The 25,452-nt window shown below is 45.1% G+C and overlaps 1 protein-coding gene and 1 pseudogene across 1 annotated transcript; both read right to left on the bottom strand.

Annotated features, from left to right (window-relative positions):
- Positions 1-369: 369 nt before the first annotated feature.
- LOC133730769 (GDSL esterase/lipase 2-like) lies at positions 370-5,432 on the bottom strand (annotated as a pseudogene).
- A 2,152-nt stretch (positions 5,433-7,584) lies between these two features.
- Positions 7,585-23,941, bottom strand: LOC133725540 (GDSL lipase-like). The gene is made up of 5 exons (XM_062152828.1): positions 23,523-23,941; positions 23,310-23,428; positions 8,448-8,678; positions 8,095-8,341; positions 7,585-7,961 (listed from the first exon to the last, which is right to left on the bottom strand). Exons 1-5 carry the CDS (start codon positions 23,782-23,784, stop codon positions 7,723-7,725), a joined length of 1,098 nt encoding a protein of 365 aa, XP_062008812.1. The 5' UTR covers positions 23,785-23,941; the 3' UTR covers positions 7,585-7,722.
- Positions 23,942-25,452: the final 1,511 nt, after the last annotated feature.

The following is a 25,452-nucleotide window of genomic DNA, read 5'->3' on the forward strand; positions in this document are numbered from 1 at the left end:
GGTTTTGGATGCGAACTTCAAATACTAGATTACTTTATCATGGTATCAGAGCAGACTATCCACGTGTGCATGCCTCACGGTCACACGGGCTCCATGTCACTGAAAGTTGTCCGGGCTCCACGTCACTGAAAGTTGTCCACGTGTATGGCTTGAAAATTCGCCACACATGCAGAGGCGTGTTGAGAATATATACATCTCATATGGGAAAAATGGGACTTTGCCTATGAGTTTAAAGGGGTTTGGGCCACTCCATCCATTGCCAATTGGTTTTGGATGCGAACCCCATATTATTTTATCAGATTACTTTATCAAGAATTTCTTCTGATACAAACAATTACACATTTTATATATTGCTGTCAATTATATTGCATAAACCATGATTACAGATTCTTCTGTTTTTGGCCACTTGAAATTATTACATAGCAGTTTACATCTTTTTCAGAACAGAACATGTATATATCTGCAAAATGCTGAGTTTGTTATGAAACAAATAGATCCACATTTGGCTAAACATCAAATAGCTCTTTCAGATTACTGTAAGGCTCTTTGGCATTAGGTACTTGGTTCCACGGTACCATAGCTCGGAAAGTTGCTGGTAAACCCTTTCTGTTGGATGGAAAGAGTCAAAAAAGACATCCTCACTAACATTGGCACATAACTGATACTTGGTCACACCTCTCTTCCCTCCACAGCTTTTAATTCCTCCATATGGACCAGAGCCACAGCATGCACTCTTTCCTTCCTTGAAACCTTTGCAACACAATCAATAATAACAAGAGGATCATTAAAAGAAAGACACAACTTTGCTTATGACAAAAATGCAGATAAGAGAAATGAACAACAATATACTAGAAGGTGAGGGACTTAGGCCATGCATACATACCATATTTAGATGGTTTATTGATTCTTTCAGTTAGGTAAGTGTCTAATTTTGCAATTGAATATTTGAATCCTTGCAGCTTGCTTTTCAGCTTTTCTAGGTGTTTAGGAAGTGCTGCATTGTGTATGTTTGCTAGCGATGTAACTTCTTTAGCACAGGTGCCTTTGTTTCCTGGTCTCTGGGATGGCAAAAGATCCCAGATGTGGCAATCTTGTAAACCCGAATTTCTGTCCTCCTTTATTGTATATTTCCTGACGAAAAGAATACGAAGTAAGAGCAACTCCCCCAATATGTGTATGATGATTCATATATGCATATGAACTATGATAGAATGTTTGAAAAGGAGAAGTCTAGTACTTTGATCACATTTGTGAGGTTTCCAATCACAATGCCAACATATTCCTCTTGTGAGTCAGTCTCAAAGAAACTACAATTTGTCGCGAATGGAGCGAAATTGTCATTGACTCCAATGCTGATCAAGTAAACAGCATTTGACAGCAATGTGTAGGTTTTTACATCACCTAGATTGTGCCTCAAATGCTTCTCCATATTCTTGAAATTAATTATGCAGTTGATCGTTAAGGGGTATCACCTAATAACAAAAATTCACACAATTAAAAAAAATCATGCTAATTACCAATAACCCAAGTTTCTTTCAATTCCAACCAATTCAGAAGTTGTAAATGTAACCAAAAGTCTAGAAGGCAGAGCACATACGAATCCTTTATGTGTTTCATTTAGAGCACCAGCTCCACTTAAATTCAGAGACAACTTCTAGAAGTGAAAGTCAATATAATGTAGCTAACTCTGGTTGACTTAACTAGCTGATGGCTATAGTTTGGCAGCTGCGAGGTAGTTGGCCTCTGGATGGTGGAGAGTTTACTTGGCCTCTAGATGTCAAGATTCTGTCGGGTTCTGTTGGTCGCAGTATCACCATGGCGGCCACGTCTTGGTTTGTTTTGGTATTTTGGGCTTTTGGGCTTCTGTTTTAGTTTTAAGTATGAGTTGTCTATTGAGTTTTTGGGCCTAGAACTCTTATTTTCTTTGTATTACTTTTGTAATATGTGCTTCATCTAATGAAAGTTCTATTTGACCAAAAAAAAAAAGTTAGCTAATTAGTTTTTTTTTTATTTGTCAATCACACGGTGTCCTCAAAGGCTTCCTAGGCCCAGAGACTAATCCGTGCTCGGTTGTCTATTGGGTTTTTGGGCCTAGGACTCTTATTTTCTCTGTATTACTTTTGTAATAAGTGCTTCATCTAATGAAAGTTCTATTTGACCAAAAAAAAAAACTAAGCTAATTAGTACGGTGTCCTCAAAGGCTTCCTAGGCCCAGAGACTAATCCGTGCTCGGGGGATCTTGTCAGAACGCTTCCTCCCCCTTGGCCACCACGAATATATTGAGATTTAATCCCAATAAGCGTCGGAGGGATTCGAACCCGGGTGTGGGGGTTCCACACTTGGAGGCTCTTACCAATTCGACCACCTGTGGTGGTTGCTAATTAATTAGTTGTTAGCTTTTCAGTCTCGTATACCTAGTTTAGTAACGTGTAATCTGAGTAAGGAATCTGTTGCACACTAACAAAGGCCAAAGTTAATCTCCCATTCAAAACAATTGCTCATTTTTTTAAGAAAGTTATTCTCCCGTTCAAAACAATTGATGCTTCTTGTAAGAAAGTTATTCTCGATCGCATCCAAAACAATTGCCTCTTCTTGTAAAAAAAGGAACAAGTACTGCACACTAACAAAGGCCAAACTGGAATGTGTTGTCCATTCAAACACTTTTGCCTTTAGTTGCAAATGTTCTAACTCTGCACATTAACTATAGAGAAAAATTCAGCTACCGTCCCCAAACTATTCTGCCAAGGTCAATTTGATACCCGAACTCTCAAAAGTATCAATGTGATACCCAAAGACCTAAATTAGCATCAACGTGATACTTCCGTCCAAAATTTTTTACGGCGCCGTTTGTTTGCTGACGTGGCAAGCACGTGGGTAAAAAAAAAAGTGAAATGACCCATTTACCCTTCTTTTTTTTGGAGAAAAATTCAGCTATCGTCCCCAAACTATTCTGCCAAGGCCAATTTGATACCCAAACTCTCAAAAGTATCAATATGATACCCAAAGACCTAAATTGGCATCAACGTAATACTTCCGTCTAAAATTTCTGACGGCGCCGTTTGTGTTGTTGACGTGGCAAGCACGTGGGTAAAAAAAAAGGTGAAATGACCCATTTACCCAAATCGAGCAATTGACAGTGTGTGGGAGAAGCCAAAGGTACCAAGTACCAGCTGCCAAGTCTTTTTCTTGATCTAATTGTGCTCAAATGCTATCTGGGTTGGTTTTGCTTTTTTGGTTTATGCTGGGTTTGTTTTTAGTTCTTGTATACATGAATTCATAGTTATATGTTGCTTTGACCTTGTGATTGTGATTTTGATCGGAGTATCTGATATCTGTTGTTACTGACATGACGGTGGCGGTGGCGGTGGAGGCAGATGACGCTGAGGTTGTGGCGGTGGAGGAGGGCGTTTGATGAACGGAGGTTCTATTAGCGAATGGGTGACGGTCTTTGCGAAGAAAGAAGATGGTTGGTGGAGCTAAGGTTCACCAGAATTTGGTGTGCAGCGAACCAGTTTCCCAGTTGGTTGTCCCGAAAGAGGAAAGTTGCTGGGCGGAGAAGAAGGAAATCGGTTTTGGCAGAGAAGAAGACATGGGCGTCTCTGGGTGCCCAGAGCGGTTTTCTGGGTGCAGAAAGATTTGATTTTTTTTTTTGTTAATCGTGTCACCCAACTTTGGTTTTGGGTCCGTCCGCTGGGAGTTTAGTGCGAAGAACATGAATTTGTAGCAGGAATTGGAAAGGATGATGGCAGTGTTGGTGATGGTTTGGGCGGAGGGGAAGGAGATGAGAGAGAGGAGGAGGCGAGAGAAGAAGAAGAGGACTGAGGTTGAAGAAGAAGCATAAGCCATTTTTCTTTGATTCTTGGGTGGAGGAGAAGGAGCGGAGCTTGCGGCGGTTTGGCTAGAACAATATCCCAGAAGAACAAGAACAAGAAGAAGAAAAATAAATGAAAAGAAAAAAAAAAAATTAACAAAAAAAAGAAGGGTAAATTGGTCATTTCACTTTTTTAAGGGCCCACGTGCTTGCCACGTCAGTAAACAGATAGCGCCGTTAGAGATTTTTGACGGAAGTATCACGTTGATGTCAAAATACGTCTTTGGGTATCACATTGATACTTTTGAGAGTTCGGGTATCAAATTGGCCTTGGCACCATAGTTTGGGAACGGTAGCTGAAATTTTCTAAAAAAAAGAAAATGAAAATTAACAAAAAAAGAGTAAAAAGTCGATTTTGCCCTTTTTTTTTACCCACGTGCTTGCCACGTCAGCAAACAAACGACGCCGTCAGAAATTTTGGACGGAAGTATCACGTTGATGCCAATTTAGGTTTTTGGGTATCACATTGATACTTTTGAGAGTTCGAGTATTAAATTGGCCTTGGCAGAATAGTTTGGGGACGGTAGCCGAACTTTTCTCTTAACTATATATGTGTGTAGGATTTAGCATAACGTCTTCTTCATTTCTCCTCCAGTGTTGAGAATTAGAATCAAGAAAACATCAATCACGTCTGTTTGAGTTTTAAATACTAGTTCAAATGATGAGATATATACATACTTATTTTGAAGTAGAAATTGTGTCTGAAATATGATAAATGTCCTAGAAAACCTAGTAGTCCTCCTTTTTGGCTACATTTCAAATAGCTTTTTCAGATTTAGGCAGTGGTGTCCTGTGCCCCTGTGACATTAGGAGTATGGCTCCACCATAACTTGGAGACTTGATGATTAACCCTTTTCGTTGGACGGACGAACTCAAAGAAGACGTACATCATATCCATTAGCATTAACGTTACATACTTTGTACTCGGTCACACCTCTCTTCCCTCCACAACTCCCTATTCCACTTTATGGACCAGAGCCACAGCATGCTTCTTACCTTCCTTGAAACCTAACACAACAGAATAAATACAAGAGGAACATTAAAAACAAATAGAAGAAGCATGTCTGATGGCTAAGTATACCATGTTTTGTAAGGATTGTTGATTCTTTCATTTAGAAAAGTAAAGAAGTTTAGATTCGAATATTTCAATCTGTCCTGGTGTCTCTTCAGCTTTCTGAGGGATTCAGCAAATCCTCTCTGTTGTGTAGTTTCGCCAGTTCTGGTAACTTCTTCCACAAGTGCATAAGTAGCTGCAATGAAAATTGAAATTTACTGTAATACCTTAGTGTTGAATAAATGTAACAGTATTATGATTATAATCTTTCCAATGATATCCGGGGTTAGTAGTCCATCCGAAAATCTACCAGTAAGGCCAGAAATTTGCCTGGCAATCAGTGGTAGTACTCAAGTAGTTGTTGTTCCGAACATCAAACAGTGAATCACCAAAGATAATTAAGGCTGAGTTTTTTCCATGATGCCTAGAATGGCCACCACAGCTGCTTGAAATGAGAAGACTTGCATAAAAAGGCAAGGTAAAAATCTGAAACCTTATGGCTGCCATTCTAGTTCTGGTTCACTACTCTTCTTATTGTCCCCACTGCTTCAATTTATTTATAGATCCATGGTATCAGACTAGGTCTAGGATCCTAACCTGTATTTCCTTTCCTCTTCCTTCTGTGTCTTCTTTCTTGTCATCCATGGCCAAGGTTTCAAATTTCGGTTTCGATTTCGATTTCGGTACTTCAAATTTAAGGAAATTTCGGAGAAAGTTTCAATTTCGGTGGAAATTTTGGTTAAAAATAAAGAAATCAAATTAATTGCATTTATAAAATGATATTTTTGAATGAAACTTTTACATAGACCAAACTAACCTATAATAAACCTATTTACAATGTAACATCTCTAAAATTATACATTTATAACATAATTATGATATTTTATATGGACAAGTAATTAACTAGTACTGTAGTAGATTGCTAAACTAGTATTTTTATCTATGTGTACTGATAATGTGTTGTATATTGATAATGTAAATATGATTTACTTTTTTTAATAATTAGAAAATTACAAGGAGGTGGGGCGGGGCACGTAAAACCAAAACCCCGTGAATGAAAATGAACAAGTACAACAAAAGGAATATAAAAGCTACTACGATGTGGTTCGATCTAGCTGGTTGAACTGCTTTCATTTAGTATCATACAATATTGCTCCGAAGTACATAAATTTTGGAAATAATTTTCGTACTTCATCACATGGTTATTGTATGTGTACGTGTTGTTCCCTTTCCACATGCAATCCATATATCGGATATTGTGGAATTACCTAATATGATATTACAGTGTATGAAGCATACAATATTTGAGACGAAGCAAAAAGGAAATCAAGTTATGGTTGGAGCATTCAACTTTGTAGCAAATAAAAACAAAAAGATTTTTTGTTGTATTCAACTTGATTACCAAAAAAAAAAAAAAAAAATGAAAATTTCATATTTTCTCTATAAAAGTATGAAGTAAAAATTCACTGTAGGTGACATAAAATTTAACAGAAATTTTAGAGAAATTTCGGTATGAATTTTTAAATATATATTGTGTGTGTAGATATTTCGGAAATTAAGAATTTCGTGGAAATGTATGGAAAATTTCGGAAAATTTCGGGAAACTTCTGACGGAAATGATATAGCATATGAATTTCATTTCGGTACTTCAAAATTACGGAAATTTCGGCAGTTTCGGAGAAATTTAAAACCTTGTCCATGGCTGCTTCATCCTCTTCCAACACCCCTACCCAAAACACTTCTCAGTTCATCAAACTTAATGAAACCAATTATTTAGTATGGCTACGACAGATCAAACCTTACCATATAATCTGGATGGGTATCATTTGACTCTATTTTATAGAAAGAACATGTTTTGCTTTTACTAGCATATCTTTTTAACATTTTCTGAAAATTTTAATCTAGTCAAATTTCAGAGCAAGCTCTAATAACAGCAGGCCTATAGATCAGACTACTAATAGAAAAGTTTGTGTTATCAATGCTATGGAATGAGTAGAATAACCACAAGATCAAGAGTTTAACATAGGTTGAAGATTTAAGTCCAATCATCTTCAACTTCACAGGTACTAAAGATCGGATGAGAAACATAAAATCCTTCTTAGATTCCCTCTATATATCATTATTACATTGTCAGCCAGTTTAAAGCACACAGCCATTATTTTAGTGCAATTGGAACGGCATTGTCTTATATTGATAATTATGAATCTATAAGATGATTCTCAGCTTGTCAGCATGTCTTTCAGCATCTTATTTGAGTTTTCTGTCCCAACTTTGTTAGAGCTCCTCCATGGTGGGTAGGCAGCAGTCTCTTTGGAGCATATTCAACACACCAAATGATTGACTGCGCTCGACTCCTTACAACATCAGATGTGGAACTTACTGTTTAGAGTCCAGTGTAGTGCACCCAGCAGACATAAGAATTGTTGAGAATATATACATCCCACATGGGAAAAATGAGACCTTGCCTATAGGTTTATAAGGGTTTGGGCCACTCCATCCATTGCCAAGGGAAAAATGGGACCTTGCCTATGGGTATATAAGAGTTTGGGCCACTCCACCAATTGATTTTGGATGCGAACCCCAGATTACTTTATCAATAATCTCTTTTGATACAAATAATTACACATTTTTATATATTGCTGTCAATTATATTGCATAAACCATGATTACAGATTCTTCGATCTGTTTTTGGCCACTTGAAATTATTACATAGCAGTTTACCTCTTTTTCAGAACAGAACATGTATATATCTGCAAAATGCTGAGTTTGTTATGAAACAAATAGATCCCACATTTGGCTAAACTTCAAATAGCTCTTTCAGATTACTGTAAGGCTCTTTGGCATTAGGTACTTGGTTCCACCATAGCTCGGAAAGTTGCTGGTAAATCCTTTCTGTTGGATGGAAAGAGTCGAAAAAGACATACTCACTAACATTGGCACATAACTGATACTTGGCCACACCTCTCTTCCCTCCACAGCTATAAATTCCTCCATATGGACCAGAGCCACAGCATGCACTCATTCCTTCCTTGAAACCTTTGCAACACAATCAATAATAACAAGAGGATCATTAAAAGAAAGACACAACTTTGCTTATGACAAAAATGCAGATAAGAGAAATGAACAACAATATACTAGAAGGTGAGGGACTGAGGCCATGCATACATACCATATTTAGATGGTTTATTGATTCTTTCAGTTAGGTAAGTGTCTAATTTTGCAATTGAATATTTGAATCCTTGCAGCTTGCTCTTCAGCTTTTCAAGGTGTTTAGGAAGTGCTGCATTGTGTATGTTTGCTAGCGATGTAACTTCTTTAACACAGGTGCCTTTGTTTCCTGGTCTCTGGGATGGCACAAGACCCAGAGGTGGCAATTTTGTAAACCCGAATTTCCGTCCTCCTTTATTGTATATTTCCTGACAAAAAGCATATGAAGTAAGAGCAACTCCCCCAATATGTGTATGATGATTCATATATGCAAATGAACTATAATAGAATGTTTGAAAAGGAGAAGTCTAGTACTTTGATCACATTTGTGAGGTTTCCAATCACAATGCCAACATATTCCTCTTGTGAGTCAGTCTCAAAGAAACTACAATTTGTCGCGAATGGAGTGAAATAGTCATTGCCTCCAATGCTGATCAAGTAAACAGCATTTGACAGCAATGTGTAGGTTTTTGCATCACCTAGATTGTGCCTCAAATGCTTCTCCATATTCTTGAAATTATGCAGTTGATCGTTAAGGGGTATCACCTAATAACAAAAATTCACACAATTAAAAAAAATCATGCTAATTGTTTGGCTCCAAAACCAGTTGGCTTGCAAACTGTCTCTTTTGAGCGAGTGATTGCGCAGGCGTGCCAGCACCGTGGGGTGCAGTCGTTGGGGTAGTCCCTTGACCTGACTTCTTCTTCAAGCGTTGTGGACGAGGAGAGCACCAACCTCGTCACAGGGTTCTTCTCTAGCCTTTCGGAAAAGGACTTTCTGCCTTACGGATAAGGACTTTGGTTGTGGTCTCTTGCGTTCACCGAATCGATACTTAGTGTTGTAGACTAAGCAGAGCAATCACTGGGAAGTTGGGAGAAGCACAGGTTTTTTGCTAAAGCGTGACTTTAGCTTCGCTGGGTTGCGAGGGCGTTACCCTTGCTTCGCTGGTAGTAACGGTGGCGGTTGCGCTCGCAGTCGGCTCGCTGGGAGACTGGGACTGGAAGTGCGGTCGCCGGGTTGGTCTGGTGATGCTGACAGTCGGCTCCTGGAGAGACTAGGACTGGCGCACGGTCACCGGGTTTCAACAAGGTTGAAGGTTTGCTCCGGGGAGGCTTTGTAATCGCTAGGATTGATTGATATGAGAGAGGTCCTTCCTCTGTCCTAGAAACCTGGTATATATACCTAGGGTTTCTACCGCTCCTTGTCGTAGAAGGAATATTGACCGGAGTTTCCTAGTCAATCTCTTTACTTGATTCCAATAGGACTTCGCTCTCCTCATGGATTCCGGAATAGGCGGAGTCGTAACCCAAAACCAAGTATGTTTATTTTTGGGTCGCAGGTATCGGCCCGCTGTGCTAGATCCACTGAAGGATATTGCCAAAATTACTTTTGGGCTCAAACATTGCCCCCCAGGCCTCGAAATCAGGCCCATGAAAGTGTAACTGATTGAAGGGGACTAAAACGACGCGTTCGATGCTCGAAACGATGTCATTAATGAGGGTTGCGTCTTTTTACTCGCGAAACGCCTTTTTGTCGCATCGTTTCCCTCACAAAATCTCTTATTTAAATCCGCAGCCACTTCAGACCTGTCACATCAGAAACTCTTTTAGTCTCCTAAACCCAGAAACCCTCCCTGGCACACATCTTCCTTTTCGAAACCCAGAAATGGCTCCCCCGAAAAAGATGGTTATCGACCAAGAAGAAGAACTGAATGAACAGGCAGCACGCTCTTGGGGAACTGGGATTGGCGCCAGCCTGATTCTCCAGACCACCATCCAAAGACCTCTGCTCCTCCGACTTTCGAACCACCATGCCGGGCTGGTCCCAACGCCGCGAGATGCTTTCCCGGACGACGCCATCGCCTTTTATGGTCTTCCTGTTTGTCGCCCCATCCCCGTCCTCCGAAGGACTCCTGGGGATTTTACCAGTTGGAGTGCCCCTAATCATCGATCAAAAATAGGGCATTGGCCATCCTCCATCAGTGCGGAAGAGCTTTCTTGGTACCGGGAAGCACGCGCTCGAGATCTAGCCCGCTGGAACGTAGCAGGTATCACCCATACTATCGATCTTTGTTTTCGTCTTCCGCGCGGTGGCAATCGTTCGCCACTCGCTGCCTTTCTTTGTTTCTGGAACACTGCTACCAACACCTTTGATTTTCGATTTGGCCAAATGAGTGTCACTTTATTGGACATTCTCACCATTACTGGCCTACCCATTGATGGTGAACCCTATCTGCATGGCCAATTTGACTCTGATACTTTCACCTCCACCATGGCCCAACATGGTCGCGGCGCCCATAGCAGCTCCTACCCGCGGTGGCTGGCCTATTACCGCCAGGAGCACAATGCGACTGGCGGTATTGCATTCTTGGAGTACTGGCTCTGTAAATTTATTTTCTGCACTTCCTCCTGTAAGCCCACTGGTGCCTGGACTTCTCTGGCGACGGCCCTCTACAACGGCCACCGTGTGGGACTAGGACAACCAGTATTAGGTGCCCTCTACCGTACTTTGTATCAAGCCACGATGCATCCCTTTGAGACTAGCATTTCTGGCCCCTTTTGGATCCTTGACTTCTGGATTCAAATTTACTTTCCATACTTTCGTCGCGACGACATCCCATTACTTCCGCCCACTGACCAACTCTTAGGTCGATGGCTCAGTCGCGGCGAAAGGTACACATCCCCTCCTTATTTTGAGTGCTTCACATACTTGTACTTTCTGCACGAGATGCCGTACTGCGACTTAGTGCTGAGTAGAAGATTCCCAGCTCCGCTTGAACATGGATTCCTTCCTGGCGCCTCTCGCTACAGTGATCGCGCGCGCTTGGCTTTTCGCCGCGCGATCTCCTGTTCCGACATCAGGATTGCCGCTGACGAACTCAGTTATGAGCTCTACGCTCCCAACCATTTCGCTCGTCAACTTGGTCTTGTCCAATTAGTGCCATTCCCTCTACATGATGCTTGGAACTACAACACTTCTTGGCGTAGAATTGGGCCCCTTTCTGAGCCTCCGCCAGCACAAAGCACGCTCGCGCTGGTTGATCTTCCTGACTGGGCCAAAGAGATCGACTCTGTGGACGCGACTGAGGAAGGATATGATGCATGGTGGGCAGAAGTCTCTGTTAACTGCTGGCGGCAACAGCACGATGAGGTATTTGCTGCCATCTTCGGGGAACTGCAATATCCCTACGCCGCTGACGTTGATCAACTTGCTCGCATCCCTGAAGACGCTGCACAAGCTTCTCCTCCTGCTGCTGAACCGGCTCCGCGACCCGCGCAAGCCCCACGTCAGGCCCAAGCTGGTATCGTAATCCGCGAACCCCTTCAAGAGGTAACTAATCTTGACTCATGTTTTGTTCTTTTATCCCTCCCCCTTTAAATTCAAACTTTGCTTTTCTAGGGGAGCGCGCCACTTTCTGGCAGTCGCGCAGCCAACGCTTCCCAAGCCGCTGGCCAGTCTGGGAAGCAAAAGGCAGTAATGATAGAGCCTGAGGACAAAGAATCCTCCTCTGATGATGATGACATGCAAACGGTAAGAGCCCTCTGTTTGTACAAGTCATGCTTCCTTTACGAGTCATACCTAATCCCCTACCTCTAACAGATCGCAGCTCTCTCGGCTCGGAAGCGCGCTCGTTCTGATCCTCGAACTGACCTGTGGGCAGAGGATGAACCAATCGCTGACCGACTGGTAAGACCCAAGCACACTAAGCACTTGTTAGAAATTTCTTTTCATTCTGCGTGACTCTGTGACAATCCTCATTTGCAGGTTCGCCACAGGTCCTCGAGACATGCTGAAGAAGGATCTTCAACTGTCGGTGAAGGCACATCTGCTTCCCAAGCTCCAGCGCCAACTGTTGTGAACCACTCTCCACCTCCTGCGGGCGCTGTAGATAATGCACAATTGGCCTCGATACCAGTGCAGATCATAGATGACAGCTCGCCGGAGGCTGAAAATAGAGTACTGCTATTGGATGCACCTCGCGAAGAACCAAGCGACGTTCCTGTCCTGGAACAGACAGCGCCTGACTCAATTCCTGTTCCCAGCGAAGCTAGCCCAGAGACAATGCTAGCGATCATTGTGTACGAGCCCCCAATCGAAGAGGTATTCCCCCTAACCAACTATTTCATCATTATTTCCTGGTTCAAGTATTCTGATAATGTCTTCTTCCAGGTTCCAAACGTCGTTGGAACTGGGGACGATGTAATCGGAGCAGTAGAAGCAGAAGCTGCTGAGCCTGTTCCTGACGTGGTTGATCGGGAACTTCCTCCCCCTGCCCCCCAAGTCGCTGAAGCTGAAGAGTTGGAAGACCTTCCTGAACCAGTGCCGGAAGTACCTATCGCTGAACCTCCTGAGGCCCCTGTCGCTGAGCCTCCTACTCCCTCTACTTTGGAAAGGTTAGCTCGTGTACTTGAAGTGACCCCCCCTGGGGTTGTAGATGAAGTCAGAGAAGGTCTTCGCCGCTTCCTGGGCCCTGATATCTTGATTCCTGGTGCGCCTGTGAGGGTTCTAGAATACTTGAGGGTGCTCCTCCGCGAGGGAGCCATCACTGAGGAACAATTCCAGGAAATCGATCAACTGTTGCAGGATCTTCCTCAAGGGCTCAACGAGCGGGCAGTCGCGAATGCGCAAGCCAGGCAGACCGAAATGCATTATCAGAACCTTACTCAGCAAACGGAGACCGCGCGCGACTTCTTGGGTGACCAAGCTAACCTCATCAGGGAACTGACGCTCGAGAGGAACCACTTGAGGTCCCAAATTCAGGCCTTTCAAGCCCGGTTAACCGATGTTACTGCTATGCTCGTTCATGCAGAGCCTCAGTTGGAACAACCCCTCGCTGCTCTCGAGACGCTATCCCAGGAACTGGCTCAGGCACGCGTGGCAGCCCAACAAGCCGCACAAGCTGCTGCGGACGCCAGTTTTCGTTTGGACGAACTCTTCCTTCGCCTGACCCATGCAGGCCGAAGACTTTTGGGCCCCTAGAATTAGGCCCATATTTTGTATGAACAATATTATTATTATTAATAACTTACTATTTAGCCCACTTTGCTTGGCCCAAATAATAACTTATTCTCTCAAACGGTTCAACGCTTTAAGTTGCCTTTATTGCTTTAAAACCGTTTGAAAAGATTGAAAAGATAATCTCGAAACGGAGCGGTTACCTCCTTGGAGACTGCCCCCACTTTCCACGCGCTTTCAATTACTTTCATTTCCGAGATCTTCGCATTTAACTCCGATTGATACGCTCATTGATGGCGATGAGAATATCACAACTAACCATCGTACGGTCAAAGCCACTGAGACTGGCACTATAAATACCTGCACTCTGGGGAGAAGATATACACAAACGAATATGGGTTTCCCAGAGATAGCAACAAAATCTCTACTTCTCTTCCTCCAGTTTCTACAATCTTCTCCTCACGATATTAGCCTTAGCCTCAAATTCCTAGGCCTTATGGCTTAACCTCAATACTTGGGTAGGTCTTCTGGCCTAACCTCAGGTCCAACCTCATGTCTTTGGTCTTTGGAAGTCGCGGTGAAACCACCGGTTTCATTTAGACCAAAGAACATGTGATGCTCCCGTACAAGATTCTGAGGGGTCTCCTCTCTCAGAGTCGCCCGCGTGGAGCAGGAGGAAGAAGGGCGGAAGACCAATATGGGTCGCCTGTTCTTGCTCCGTCGCCTGCCTCCAGGGCCTGACTGCGTGACTTATGTTTTTCCCCTGGAGGTAGATGTGGTTGTGAGTCGCGCTTCTCTGTGAAGACCATCTCCATCCCGGAGGATAATCCTTCCCAAAAGGGTTGCGATGGATTATTTCCTTCCTTTTTGGTCCGGTATAGACGGTAGCGGCTTGCAACTCAAAGCAGAGGAGGCATGTGGGTGAAGAGAGGGAGAGTAGGAATGCCCGAGCACAGCCCCTTTGCTGCCAGAAGATCCAGAAACTCTCAGTAGATCTGTAACCTTTATGGTTTTTACTCTAAGCCACTTCTGGCCTTGTAAACCGCAAATGTAATTATTTTGATTTGCACTTTGTACTGCTTTTGGCCGCAAAGCCACTTTATGAATGAAAGTTTTTAACACTTTTTTGCAAATCAAAGTATAAAATAAGGCCTCAGGTATAGGCCATTACATGCATTCTTAACACCATAATGTCAAAGAAAAGAAACATTGAAATTGAAATTTTGAAATATTTGAACGAAAAGCCTCAAATAAGGCCTGAATGAACGAAAAAGGCCTCAGGTATAAGGCCTCAATGTACAGAGTGTTGCCCCCCTAATATGCGTAGGTGAAGCAAGTACAGGATACTAAGGCCACAGGAAAGGCCTGAATGTGGACGAAGCGAACCTGGGTAGACTAAGGTTGCCCCCCTGGCTGAGAAGGAGGTTGATCCGGTGGATCGTCAAACTCCCAAACACTAGGGTAGTATTTCTTCAGGAAACGCCCGTTAATGGGATTGCGGTGGAGGCCGCCATCCAAATCTTTGAGGTGAAAGGCCCCGCGCTCCAGAATGCGATGAACAACGAAGGGTCCTTCCCATCGCGGAGTCCATTTACCGCGACCGGTCAACTTCTCGCCAAAAGGCAAAACAGCCTTCCAAACCAAATCACCCTCTTTGTAACTACGACCACGTGTCCTCTTGTCATAGGCGCGAGCAATCCTCTGTTTTTCCAAGACCAAGTTGTCCAAAGCTGCCAAGCGTTGCTCGCTGAGATCTTCGTGTTCTTGCCACATCGCCTGAACATAATCTTCCCCGATCAAGTGATGCTGATCTTGGACGCGCAAAGATTGGACGTTGAGTTCCAAAGGTAAGACTGCATCATGGCCGAACATTAGCGCATAGGGGGTTGTAGCAGTGGGATTCCTCTTGGAGGTACGATACGCCCATAAGGTTTCATACAGCGTATCGTGCCACTGTCTGGGGTTTTCAACCAGCATCTTCTTGAGCAAGGTGATAATAATCTTGTTACTGGCCTCTGCTTGACCATTGGATTGGGCATAATATGGTGTGCTGTGGACAAACTGAATACCCAACTCATTGACAAGCGTCTCTACATCACCGCCCATAAATGCTGCCCCCCTGTCTGAGACCAACACTTCCGGGATACCAAACCTGCAAATAATATTCTGAAAGATAAACTGACGAATGGTAGCGCCGGAAGCCTCCTTCAATGGTTCAGCTTCAACCCACTTTGTGAAGAAATCAGTGGCCACAATGATGAACTTATGCTGGAGCGAAGAGTGAGGGTGAATCATCCCAATCAAATCCAAAGCCCAGCCTCGTGCAGGCCAAGGCTTAATAATGGGTTGCATGGGAATATTGGGAATGTGCTGCACCGGACCATGCACCTGACAATCTTGGCAGCCTTTCGCGAATGCGATACAATCTTTCAAAATGCTAGGCCAATAAAACCCATGTCTTCTGATAAGCCAACGCATCTTGGGGCCCGCTTGATGGGCTCCACATACTCCTGTGTGCACTTCGCGCATTAATCGTTTTGCTTCGCGGCCATAGACACATCTAAAGTCTACGCCATCTTCTCCACGTCGTCGCAGCTCATCACCTCGAAGGAAATAATTCAAGGCAAGGAAACGAATCTTCCTGTCTGTTGTAAGATCTGGTTGCTTGAGGTAGTCAATCAACGGTATGCGCCAATCAACGTCGATAGGCTCGAGGACCGCAACGACTGGATCGTCTGGTGGGTCAGGCCGCGCGAGCCACGAAGGCAGTGTGCGGCGCTCGACTTTCAGAATGCGCTCGCGAACGCCATATTTCAATGTAATGCCTGTAGCCAATTGAGCGAGTTCATTGGCCGCAAAGTTGCGCTCACGAGGTATGTGCTCCAAGTCTACATCGTCAAATTGATCTAGAAGTTCAATGGCACGATGCATGTAGGGTATGAGCAAAAAGCTTTCACACTTGTACTTTCCTTGGAGCTGGTTGATTATGAGCAAAGAGTCGCCGTGTACCTGAACGTCCCTCACCCCTAACTCTAGCAGAACCTCTAGGCCAATGATAAGGGCCTCATACTCTGCTTGATTGTTGGTACACTTAAACTCCAACTGGAAAGAATAAGAGAACCGATCGCCCGCTGGATTTTCCAGAACAATCCCAACCCCTGCTAACGTTTCCGTTCTTGAACCGTCAAAGTATAGTATCCAGGGCTGTAAGGAGACTGTGGCTTGGTACAAAATAGCGTACTCTGGGATGCGCGCCAAATCTGGCCGAGTGATGGCCACAGCTGCTATTTCTAACTCCTTCACTATAGGGATGTCTAAGGTAGGGTGGTGCGCGAGGAAATCTGCGATAGCCTGTCCCTTTACTGCCTTTTGTGGTACATACTGTAGTGAGAATTCAGATAAAGCTAACACCCATTTGCCAATGCGGCCTCTCAGAATAGGTCGCGATAGCATGTACTTGACTAAGTCAGTTTGAGCGATGATGCAAGTGGTAAAGGATAACATGTAGTGGCGCAGCTTGCACGCTGAGAAGTACAATGTGAGACATAGCTTTTCCATTGGAGTGTACCTTGTCTCGCAGTCTGTGAGTGTCCTACTAAGGTAGAATATGGCATGTTCGACACCATCCTCATCGTCTTGGGCGAGTAGGCTGCCAATAGAAGCCTCAGCTGCTGATATATATAGCTTTAATGAAAATCCAGCCCTAGGAGGAACGAGCACTGGCGGGCTCGCCAGGTAGGCCTTGATTCTGTCAAAAGCCTCTTGGTGCTTATGTTCCCAGACAAACTCGCTTTGGCCCTGCAGCTTCAGCAGAGGAGAGAAAGGCTGGATCTTACCTGCAGAGTTAGAAATGAAGCGTCTCAGGAAGTTGATTTTACCAAGCAAGCGCTGTAGCTCTTTCTTCGTGCGTGGCGGAGATGCGTTGATAACTGCGCTCGCTTTGTCTTCAGGGACCTCAATTCCCCTCTGATGGACAATGAACCCTAGAAAGTCTCCTGCTTGAACCCCAAAAACGTACTTAGCAGGATTCATTTTAAGCTTGTGCTGTCGCATGCGCTCGAATACTTTCCTGAGGTCTGTGATATGATCCCCTCTTTTCTGAGACTTGACAACCACGTCATCAATGTAAACCTCCAAAATCTTTCCAAGTATGTCATGGAAGATTAGGTTCATGGCTCTTTGGTAAGTCGCTCCAGCGTTCTTCAGTCCAAAAGGCATAACCACATATTCAAAAACGCCCGCGAACCCAGGGCAGCGGAACGCGGTTTTGTGTCTGTCTTCCTCTGCAACCGGAATCTGGTGATACCCCGCAGTGCCGTCCATGAAAGACAGTAATTCATGCCGCGCAACGGCATCTACCAACATATCCGCGACCGGCATGGGGTAGACATCTTTAGGTGTAGCAGTATTAAGGTCTCTGTAATCTACGCAGACCCTCATCTTACCATTCTTCTTTCGGACAGGCACTATGTTAGATAGCCACTGATTGTACTTGGCCACCCTGATAATGCCTGATTTGTGCATTTTTTCGACCTCCTCTTTAACGAGGATTTGAGTCTCTGAATTCATTCTTCGCGGCTCTTGTTTCACAGGCCTCTTGTCAGGGAGTGTTGGTAGCTGATGGCAAACCAAGTCCGGTGACAGGCCAGGCATATCCTCATACTTTTCCGCAAAGCAGTCCTTGAATTCTAGTAATAAGTCAATAAGCCTCTGTTTCTCGCTAGGCTCTAAGTAAGCACTGATAGCCACTTCCATAGGCTCATCTACTGTTCCGAGATTGACTTTCTCGGTAGGATCTCTGACCTTAGGAGGCGTGTCGTCCAACGCTGCCGGAGCGAGCTGGATTTCTACCTCATCCTCTTGTTCCTGATCAGAGAGTCCCTCTTCAACGATTTCCAAAGTCGCGATTTGCTCATAGGCCTCTTTTTCCACTAGATATGATGATAATCTTTCATGCAGCGAGTGGAGGGCCTCTATCCCTTCTTCTGGAAGGTCGTAATCCATTAATCGTTCAAGGGTTTAGGCACAGCGTGGCCAGGCCTTTCTAAGCCTTCTTTTGCGAGCGTAAGCCCCCACTGTGCCAGTTCAGAGGCCGTCACCCCTGTGGGGCGGCCTTTGTTATCGATGCCACTGACTTGCAATGGAGCGATAGGCTCCAAGTAGTACCTGGCGTCCACATAGTTTGCGGATACTGGGAAAGGACGAGGGTCCGCTTTGATCACCTCAGCTTTGTCTGTCTCCCTGTTCCACATAATAAGTTCCTGATGGAGGGTTGACGGAACACAGTAGCTCCGGTGAATCCAATCTCTGCCCAGGATAGCGCTGTAGGCCGCATAGCAGTCTGTCACAAAGAAAGCGTAAACTCCCTCTGCTGGACCTACCTTGATACGCAAGAAAAGTAAACCCAGGGTTTTTGTTACAGTCCCCGCGAAGTTCTTGAGAGTAAGAGATGTCGACTAGATCTTCTCCTTCTTGATCCCTAGCAGGTGCATGGTCCTGGTAGTAATGACATTAACAGCAGCTCCAGTATCAACCATGATCTTGCTAACTTTGGTACCACTAACGTCCGCCGTGATGTATAAAGGTCTCATGTGCTGGACCATAGCAGGAGTTGGCCTAGTGAAGCTCATGAAGAATTCTTTACCGTTAGCGTCCTCTGTTTCCAGACAAACAAACTCTTCTACCGGTGTTGGGACTGCTGACGTGATCTGCAGGGGTTGTGTATTACTTTCCTCAGCTTCTACGCATTCCTGAGCAGCGACCGGCATTGCATACCGCGCTGGAAGCACATAAACCATATTGCAGGACGTTTCGAATTCATCTATGTCGTCCTCCAGGTTAAGCTTGGGTTCGTTGACAGGGATATCCGTGTTGAATTGTTTGACCAACCTATCCACTAAGGATTCCTCGGTGAGGCCTTTTACTTCACATTGTTCGAGCTCTTGAACCACTGAAGCTTGTTCAAGGGAATCTGGCTTCAGTCCCCCAGCAATATCCGCCTTTGGGGGAGCGACCACCAAACTCTGGACTTTCTTAGGTCTCCACTGTAAAGTGTCGGTAGTCTTGTCTCTGCCCCCCAGTCTCTCGAAAACCGAGGATTTGGCTTCTGGTTCCTCGCGAGACAACCTGCGCCTGACGTGTGGTCGCCTGGACGGCGAGCTCTCCTTTCTGGCCAGCGGAGGTGTTCTCTCCTTGGTAACCGGCAAAAAACGTTGGGCTTAGATGTCCCAGATTCTGAGCTCGCTGGCTTTCGCAGACTGCGAGGAGCCACTAATGGCTTGGCAGCGAGCGCTTCCATCTCCTTCTGATACTGCTCAGGAGATTTGACCAACTGTGAAGGTTTGATCAGGCCCTGGTCTAAAGCCTCTAGCGCGCGCTTGGCTTCACCAAATCTGCGCTGCAGTTTTCGCTTCTTGGAAGGACTTATCTCCACTGCCTTCCCCTTCTCCCTGGTGTACCACTTTCCTTCTTTGATGGTAGCGGTTGAAGCAGGTGGTATGTAGGGCTTGGTCAGAATGTCTTTGTGCTTGTTCGCGGCCTTTTCCTCCATCTTCTGATCAGCCGTAGCTGCCTTCAGCTTCTTGAACAGATTGGAGTCCTTTGGCGATGTAGGCGACCCCATTCTCTCCTTTTCTCTTGGGCTGGAAGGCTGGTAGTGTCGTGATGGCGAAGCCCACTTAATGGGCGGGAAAGAGCCAAAACGAAATGTCTGCTCGACCTCTTCGTGCGGCACTTGGATGCCACACTCTTCTTTGCACCGCGAGCATAACACTACTGGCGAGGCTTGACCAAATGGTTTAGCCTTCTTCTGGGCAGGAGCCTCTTTAGGCTCTGTTTCTTGTCCTTTCGTGGACAAATCCAGAGTTGGTTTCCTCTGGTTCTGCTTGGTCCAGTTCACATCGACCATGTTAATCCCAGTATCAGGAAAAGGGTTTAGGTCAACAAGCGCTGCTGCAGTTACTGGAGCTTCCACCTGAAGACTACCGTTGTTGAGCCATACCTGAATCTGGTCCTTGAGCTTCACACAATCAGCTGTATTGTGGTTCCACAGGTTATGGAATTTGCAGTACTTTTTTCCTTTCAGCTGATCTGGTCGAGGAAAAGGTCCAAAGTCGGTCTTCACCATCTTCGCGGCGATCATCTCATCTAGAATCTCGTGTGCCTTGTTGGCATCATATGTATACGTCGCGAATTCAGGTTTAGTGAAGGCCATCGATTTGAGCTTGACAGGTTCCTTGGAGATTTTCAATTGCTTTAAGGCTGGGTTCTTTCTCCCTGTCAGCTCATAAGCGGCGATGTCGCTTTCATCTTCCTCCTCGTCCTCCTGAGCCACGTCCTCACTGTGATAGTGGTAGTAAGGATCATACGTAGCCGGCTGGTAGCTCAGGGCCGCTACAGTGCGGTGTTTCCCTGGTACGTATGTCCCTCTGGACGCATTTTTCCTGGCGTCAGTTTCTCTGAGGAGGTGTTCGAAGCTTCCCACCTCTGTGATGAGCTCTCCCATTGACTGGATCATGCTGCCATGCTGCTTCTTTCGCTGGCGAGGCTCTAAGCCCTTGATCGCCAACTTGATCAATTCTTTCTCTGGCAGGATCACATTCAGCTTGGCCTTCTGAATCTGGAAGCGCTGAAGATAGGCCACAGCGGACTCTGTGGGCTGTTGGGCCATCTGGGTGAGAGAGGCCAAGTCTACCTCAGGTTCTGTGGCCCCGAAAGTCTCCCGGAAAAGCTTTTCCATTGCAGGCCAATCTGCTACAGTTCCTGGCCGCAATTTGGAGAACCACCTGAAGGCAGCTCCTGAGAGAGAAGTGCCAAAAATCCTGCACTTGAGGATGTCATCATTCTGGTACTGGCCGCATTGTACCCTGAACCTAGCCAGATGGGTTGCCGCATTCTCGGAGTCTTCCCCTGAGAAAGTAGCAAATATAATGTTCTTATAGCCCCTAGGGAAAGGCGCGAGCATTATATGCGGCGGGAAAGGTCCCTCATAGATCCCATTCATCTGGGCCCTAGGGTTAGCCTGCCTAATCATCTCCGCCACCTCATCGCGTCTCACGTACTCTGGACCCGGAGGAGGAGGAGGTGGTATGGCCGCTGCATGGCGAACAGGCTGCACAGGTATTGCTTGGTTTACAGTCGCTGCCCCTTCTCCTATGTGGACAACGCGGGTTGTAGCGAGTTGTTGAAGAGTCACTGCTGGTATGGGCATCTCCTTTGCCAGCGCTGTTATCCTAACCGGATTACCAGCCTGGTCAATCCCATAGTAGCTTCCCGGCAGCTCTTGATATACGTTCTCTGCCCCGTCGCTGTCGTATTGAACGAACGTAGAATCGGACGAGGTTCCAGCGCCCTTTGAGGCCTGGTGCTTCTGCCTGGTAGTCTGCCCACTTGAGGCAGTACCTTTATCTTTGCTGCCGCCGATAACTAGCGCTTGTTCTTTGTTTTTCCGCGGCGTGGCAGCAACAGTTGCGGCAGGTATAGCAGTATGGCTGCTAACCTTCTCGCGCTGGTTCGGTGGCACGTATTTGCCCGAACCGGATGGCTGGCCAAGAGAACCAAGGATAGCATTGGGATCACCCAAGGTCTGGTTTAATACCTCCTTAGCCTGGTTCAGCTCGGCCCTCTGCATGGCAACCTCGGTTGCGAGGATCTCTCCATCTTTACGGAGACCAGCCATGTCAGCCGTTGTTTGCTTCGTATGGTTCGCAATGGCCTCTATTATTCCTTTCTGGCGCTGGTTCTGCTCTTCTGCGATACCTGAAGCATGGGCCATCAAAGCATTCTCAGTCTGTGAGATTTGCTGCTTAGTTTCCTCCGCTTATTGGGAAATACGCTGGTTTATCTTGCGTATGACCTGGTCGGCTCTCGCATTATCCCTTGCAAGGTCAGCAGCTATCTTCTTGCTGTGGTTTTCGATGTTCTCCAGGATAATTGCGAACGCGACCTCGGAGGAGGCCCCGTCTGGGATAGGCTTCGGAACGAAAGCCTCTCTTTGCACACTCGTCGCTGTGTTGGAGCTAGCGACAGTGTCAACCGGCTCGCTGGCCTGGTTGTTAGTGACAGTTTGACCCTCAGCAGCGGTCGGACGATTCTCTCCTTTTTCCGTCGACATCTCGGTTGGATGGGGATGAAGAGCGAATCTTTGAGCCACTTGTTGCTCAGAAAGACCACGACAATCCGCGCGAGAATGCGGCTTGTAACTGGAGGTCTTATGCTTTGGGCAGTTAGCGTAAACCTTCTGGTAAGGGTTTTCGCTTGACTTCCCAATGGCTACCGTTCACGAAGAGACACTAGTTTGGTCCCACTGGGCGTGCCAAAATGTTTGGCTCCAAAACCAGTTGGCTTGCAAACTGTCTCTTTTGAGCGAGTGATTGCGCAGGCGTGCCAGCACCGTGGGGTGCAGTCGTTGGGGTAGTCCCTTGACCTGACTTCTTCTTCAAGCGCTGTGGACGAGGAGAGCACCAACCTCGTCACAGGGTTCTTCTCTAGCCTTTCGGAAAAGGACTTTCTGCCTTACGGATAAGGACTTTGGTTGTGGTCTCTTGCGTTCACCGAATCGATACTTAGTGTTGTAGACTAAGCAGAGCAATCACTGGGAAGTTGGGAGAAGCACAGGTTTTTTGCTAAAGCGTGACTTTAGCTTCGCTGGGTTGCGAGGGCGTTACCCTTGCTTCGCTGGTAGTAACGGTGGCGGTTGCGCTCGCAGTCGGCTCGCTGGGAGACTGGGACTGGAAGTGCGGTCGCCGGGTTGGTCTGGTGATGCTGACAGTCGGCTCCTGGAGAGACTAGGACTGGCGCACGGTCACCGGGTTTCAACAAGGTTGAAGGTTTGCTCCGGGGAGGCTTTGTAATCGCTAGGATTGATTGATATGAGAGAGGTCCTTCCTCTGTCCTCGAAACCTGGTATATATACCTAGGGTTTCTACCGCTCCTTGTCGTAGAAGGAATATTGACCGGAGTTTCCTAGTCAATCTCTTTACTTGATTCCAATAGGACTTCGCTCTCCTCATGGATTCCGGAATAGGCGGAGTCGTAACCCAAAACCAAGTATGTTTATTTTTGGGCCGCAGGTATCAGCCCGCTGTGCTAGATCCACTGAAGGATATTGCCAAAATTACTTTTGGGCTCAAACACTAATTACCAATAACCCAAGTTTCTTTCAATTCCAACCAATTCAGAAGTTGTAAATGTAACCAAAAGTCTAGAAGGCAGAGCACATACGAATCCTTTATGTGTTTCATTTAGAGAACCAGCTCCACCAGAAGCAAAGTTGACCCCATAAGTATAGTCCACAATCCTCGGATAAAATGCCGGTACAATTGGCAACTTTGCATACTCAGCTGCAGCATTAATGGTAATTTAACAATCAGTTTTGCACACAAGGTGTGAATAAAATGACCAAAACAAAGTATGTGAATGAATAAAGGATCTTACCAATGAAATCTGGGATTAGACGTCCGTCGCAAAATCTGCCAGTTGGGTACTTGAAGAAAGTTTCACCATAAGGGGACCAATCTGCCTTGTAATCATTGGTGGTACTTATGTAGTTATTGTTTCCAGGGTCAAATAATGAATCACCAAACACGTACAGGGCTGCATGTCTTTTCTGAAGCCCTGAATCGCCATGGGAGCTGCAAGGAATAAGAAGAGTTGCCCAGGAGGCCAAGATAAGAATATGGAACTTCAAAGCTGCCATTTCAGTCTGTGTATTATTGCATCATCTTCTCCCTTGTTTCAGTATATATAGGTGTGAGTGTGGAGTCCTGAGTCTTGTCTTGAGTGCTTCAATTTCTCTTGAAATGGAATTGAACACAAACGAAAATTCAAAGAAAGTGACGAGAATAATATGACAGAGAAATTTTGTGTTGCTCTTATCTAATACGGATTTTTTGTCCTCTATACATTATAATAAGAGCAATTCAGACAATAATGTAAAATATTGAGCTTCAACATGAATCATAATTATTTCTTGCTCAGCTGCACGAATCACGATTTCACAAATCCGGAAAAGTAGTGCAGGATTTGATAATGTCTGGTGTTAAAGTGAATCACTTGAAATAATGCAAGATTTAGCGTATCAATTGTTACATTATCTGTAGCTCAAGTGTCATCAGCAGCTTTCCATAATTAGCCATGTATTAAATTCAGAGACAACTTCTAGAAGTGAAAGTCAATATAATGTAGCTAACTCTGGTTGATTTAACTAGCTGATGGCTAGAGTTTGGCAGCTGCGAGGTAGTTGGCCTCTGGATGGTGGAGAGTTTACTTGGCCTCTAGATGTCAAGATTCTGTCGGGTTCTGTTGGTCGCAGTATCACCATGGCGGCCAGCCTCTACGTTGAAGTGAAGAGTTTGGTGTTAGGTCTTGGTTTTTTTAGTATTTTGGGCTTTGGTTTTAGTTTTAGGTATGAGTTGTCTATTGGGTTTTTGGGCCTAGGACTCTTATTTTCTCTGTATTACTTTTGTAATATGTGCTTCATCTAATGAAAGTTCTATTTGACAAAAAAAAAAAAAAAAGTTAGCTAATTAGTTGTTTTCAGTCTCGTATACCTAGTTTAGTAACATGTAATCTGAGTAAGGAATCTGTTGCACACTAACAAAGGCCAAAGTTAATCTCCCATTCAAAACAATTGCTGATTTTTGTAAGAAAGTTATTTTTGTTCAAGTAAATTCAGAATATGTGTCTGGCCCAAACTCAAGGTTACTTGCTCTAGTTGAAATAAGGTTTATATTAGAGATATTCTCGGATAATCTTAGGAAATATCCAATCAATGTACGATTATGTTTCCATGTACAACTCTATCTCTATGTTTGTAATCCTCTATATAAAGAGACCCCTATTATCAATGAAAGCACGACTCAATTATCTCCCAATTTCAGTTTTTCCTTAAACACGTTATAAGCACGAAGCCCTAACCCTGAAACAAATAGCTAAAACCCTAAAATCCGAATACAAAACCTTGAAACCTTTTCTGTCTCCGCCACACTACCTGAAGCCCTCGACCCCAGGAATCCAGAACCGGCGGCAGAACCACCAGAACCGGCCGGAAATATACTGAACCGGCCACCGGAATCTTCAAACCAACCGCAGCAAATATTCCACCGGTTCACCACCTTCCGGACTTCCAATTGCTACCAAATTTTTCCAGCAGTAGCATCTCAATCCCAGAAATCTAGAACCTGAAGAAAAACCATGTAAACCGGCCTAAAAGTCACTGAACCGGCCAACTGAATCATCCGGCAGAAGGAAAAGAAAAAAAAAAAGGAGGAAAGAGAAGCCCACTGCAACAGGCCTAAGCCTTCGACCCAGAAGCCCACTGACCCAAGCCCAAAAGCCCGTTGACGTCAGCAGCCACGTCAGCACT

The sequence above is a fragment of the Rosa rugosa genome, chromosome 1, assembly GCF_958449725.1.
Source record: "Rosa rugosa chromosome 1, drRosRugo1.1, whole genome shotgun sequence".
Taxonomy (NCBI): domain Eukaryota; kingdom Viridiplantae; phylum Streptophyta; class Magnoliopsida; order Rosales; family Rosaceae; genus Rosa; species Rosa rugosa.

What these genes read in the sequence shown, in the direction of transcription:
- LOC133725540 (XM_062152828.1), bottom strand. Translation starts at nt 23,784, where the DNA reads ATGGCAGCTTTGAAGTTCCATATTCTTATCTTGGCCTCCTGGGCAACT. An exon ending in ACCTCACAAATGTGATCAAA is followed by an intron (nt 8,342 to 8,447) that starts GTACTAGACTTC and finishes GCTTTTTGTCAG; the next exon opens with GAAATATACAATAAAGGAGG. An exon ending in CAATAAACCATCTAAATATG is followed by an intron (nt 7,962 to 8,094) that starts GTATGTATGCAT and finishes TGTGTTGCAAAG; the next exon opens with GTTTCAAGGAAGGAATGAGT.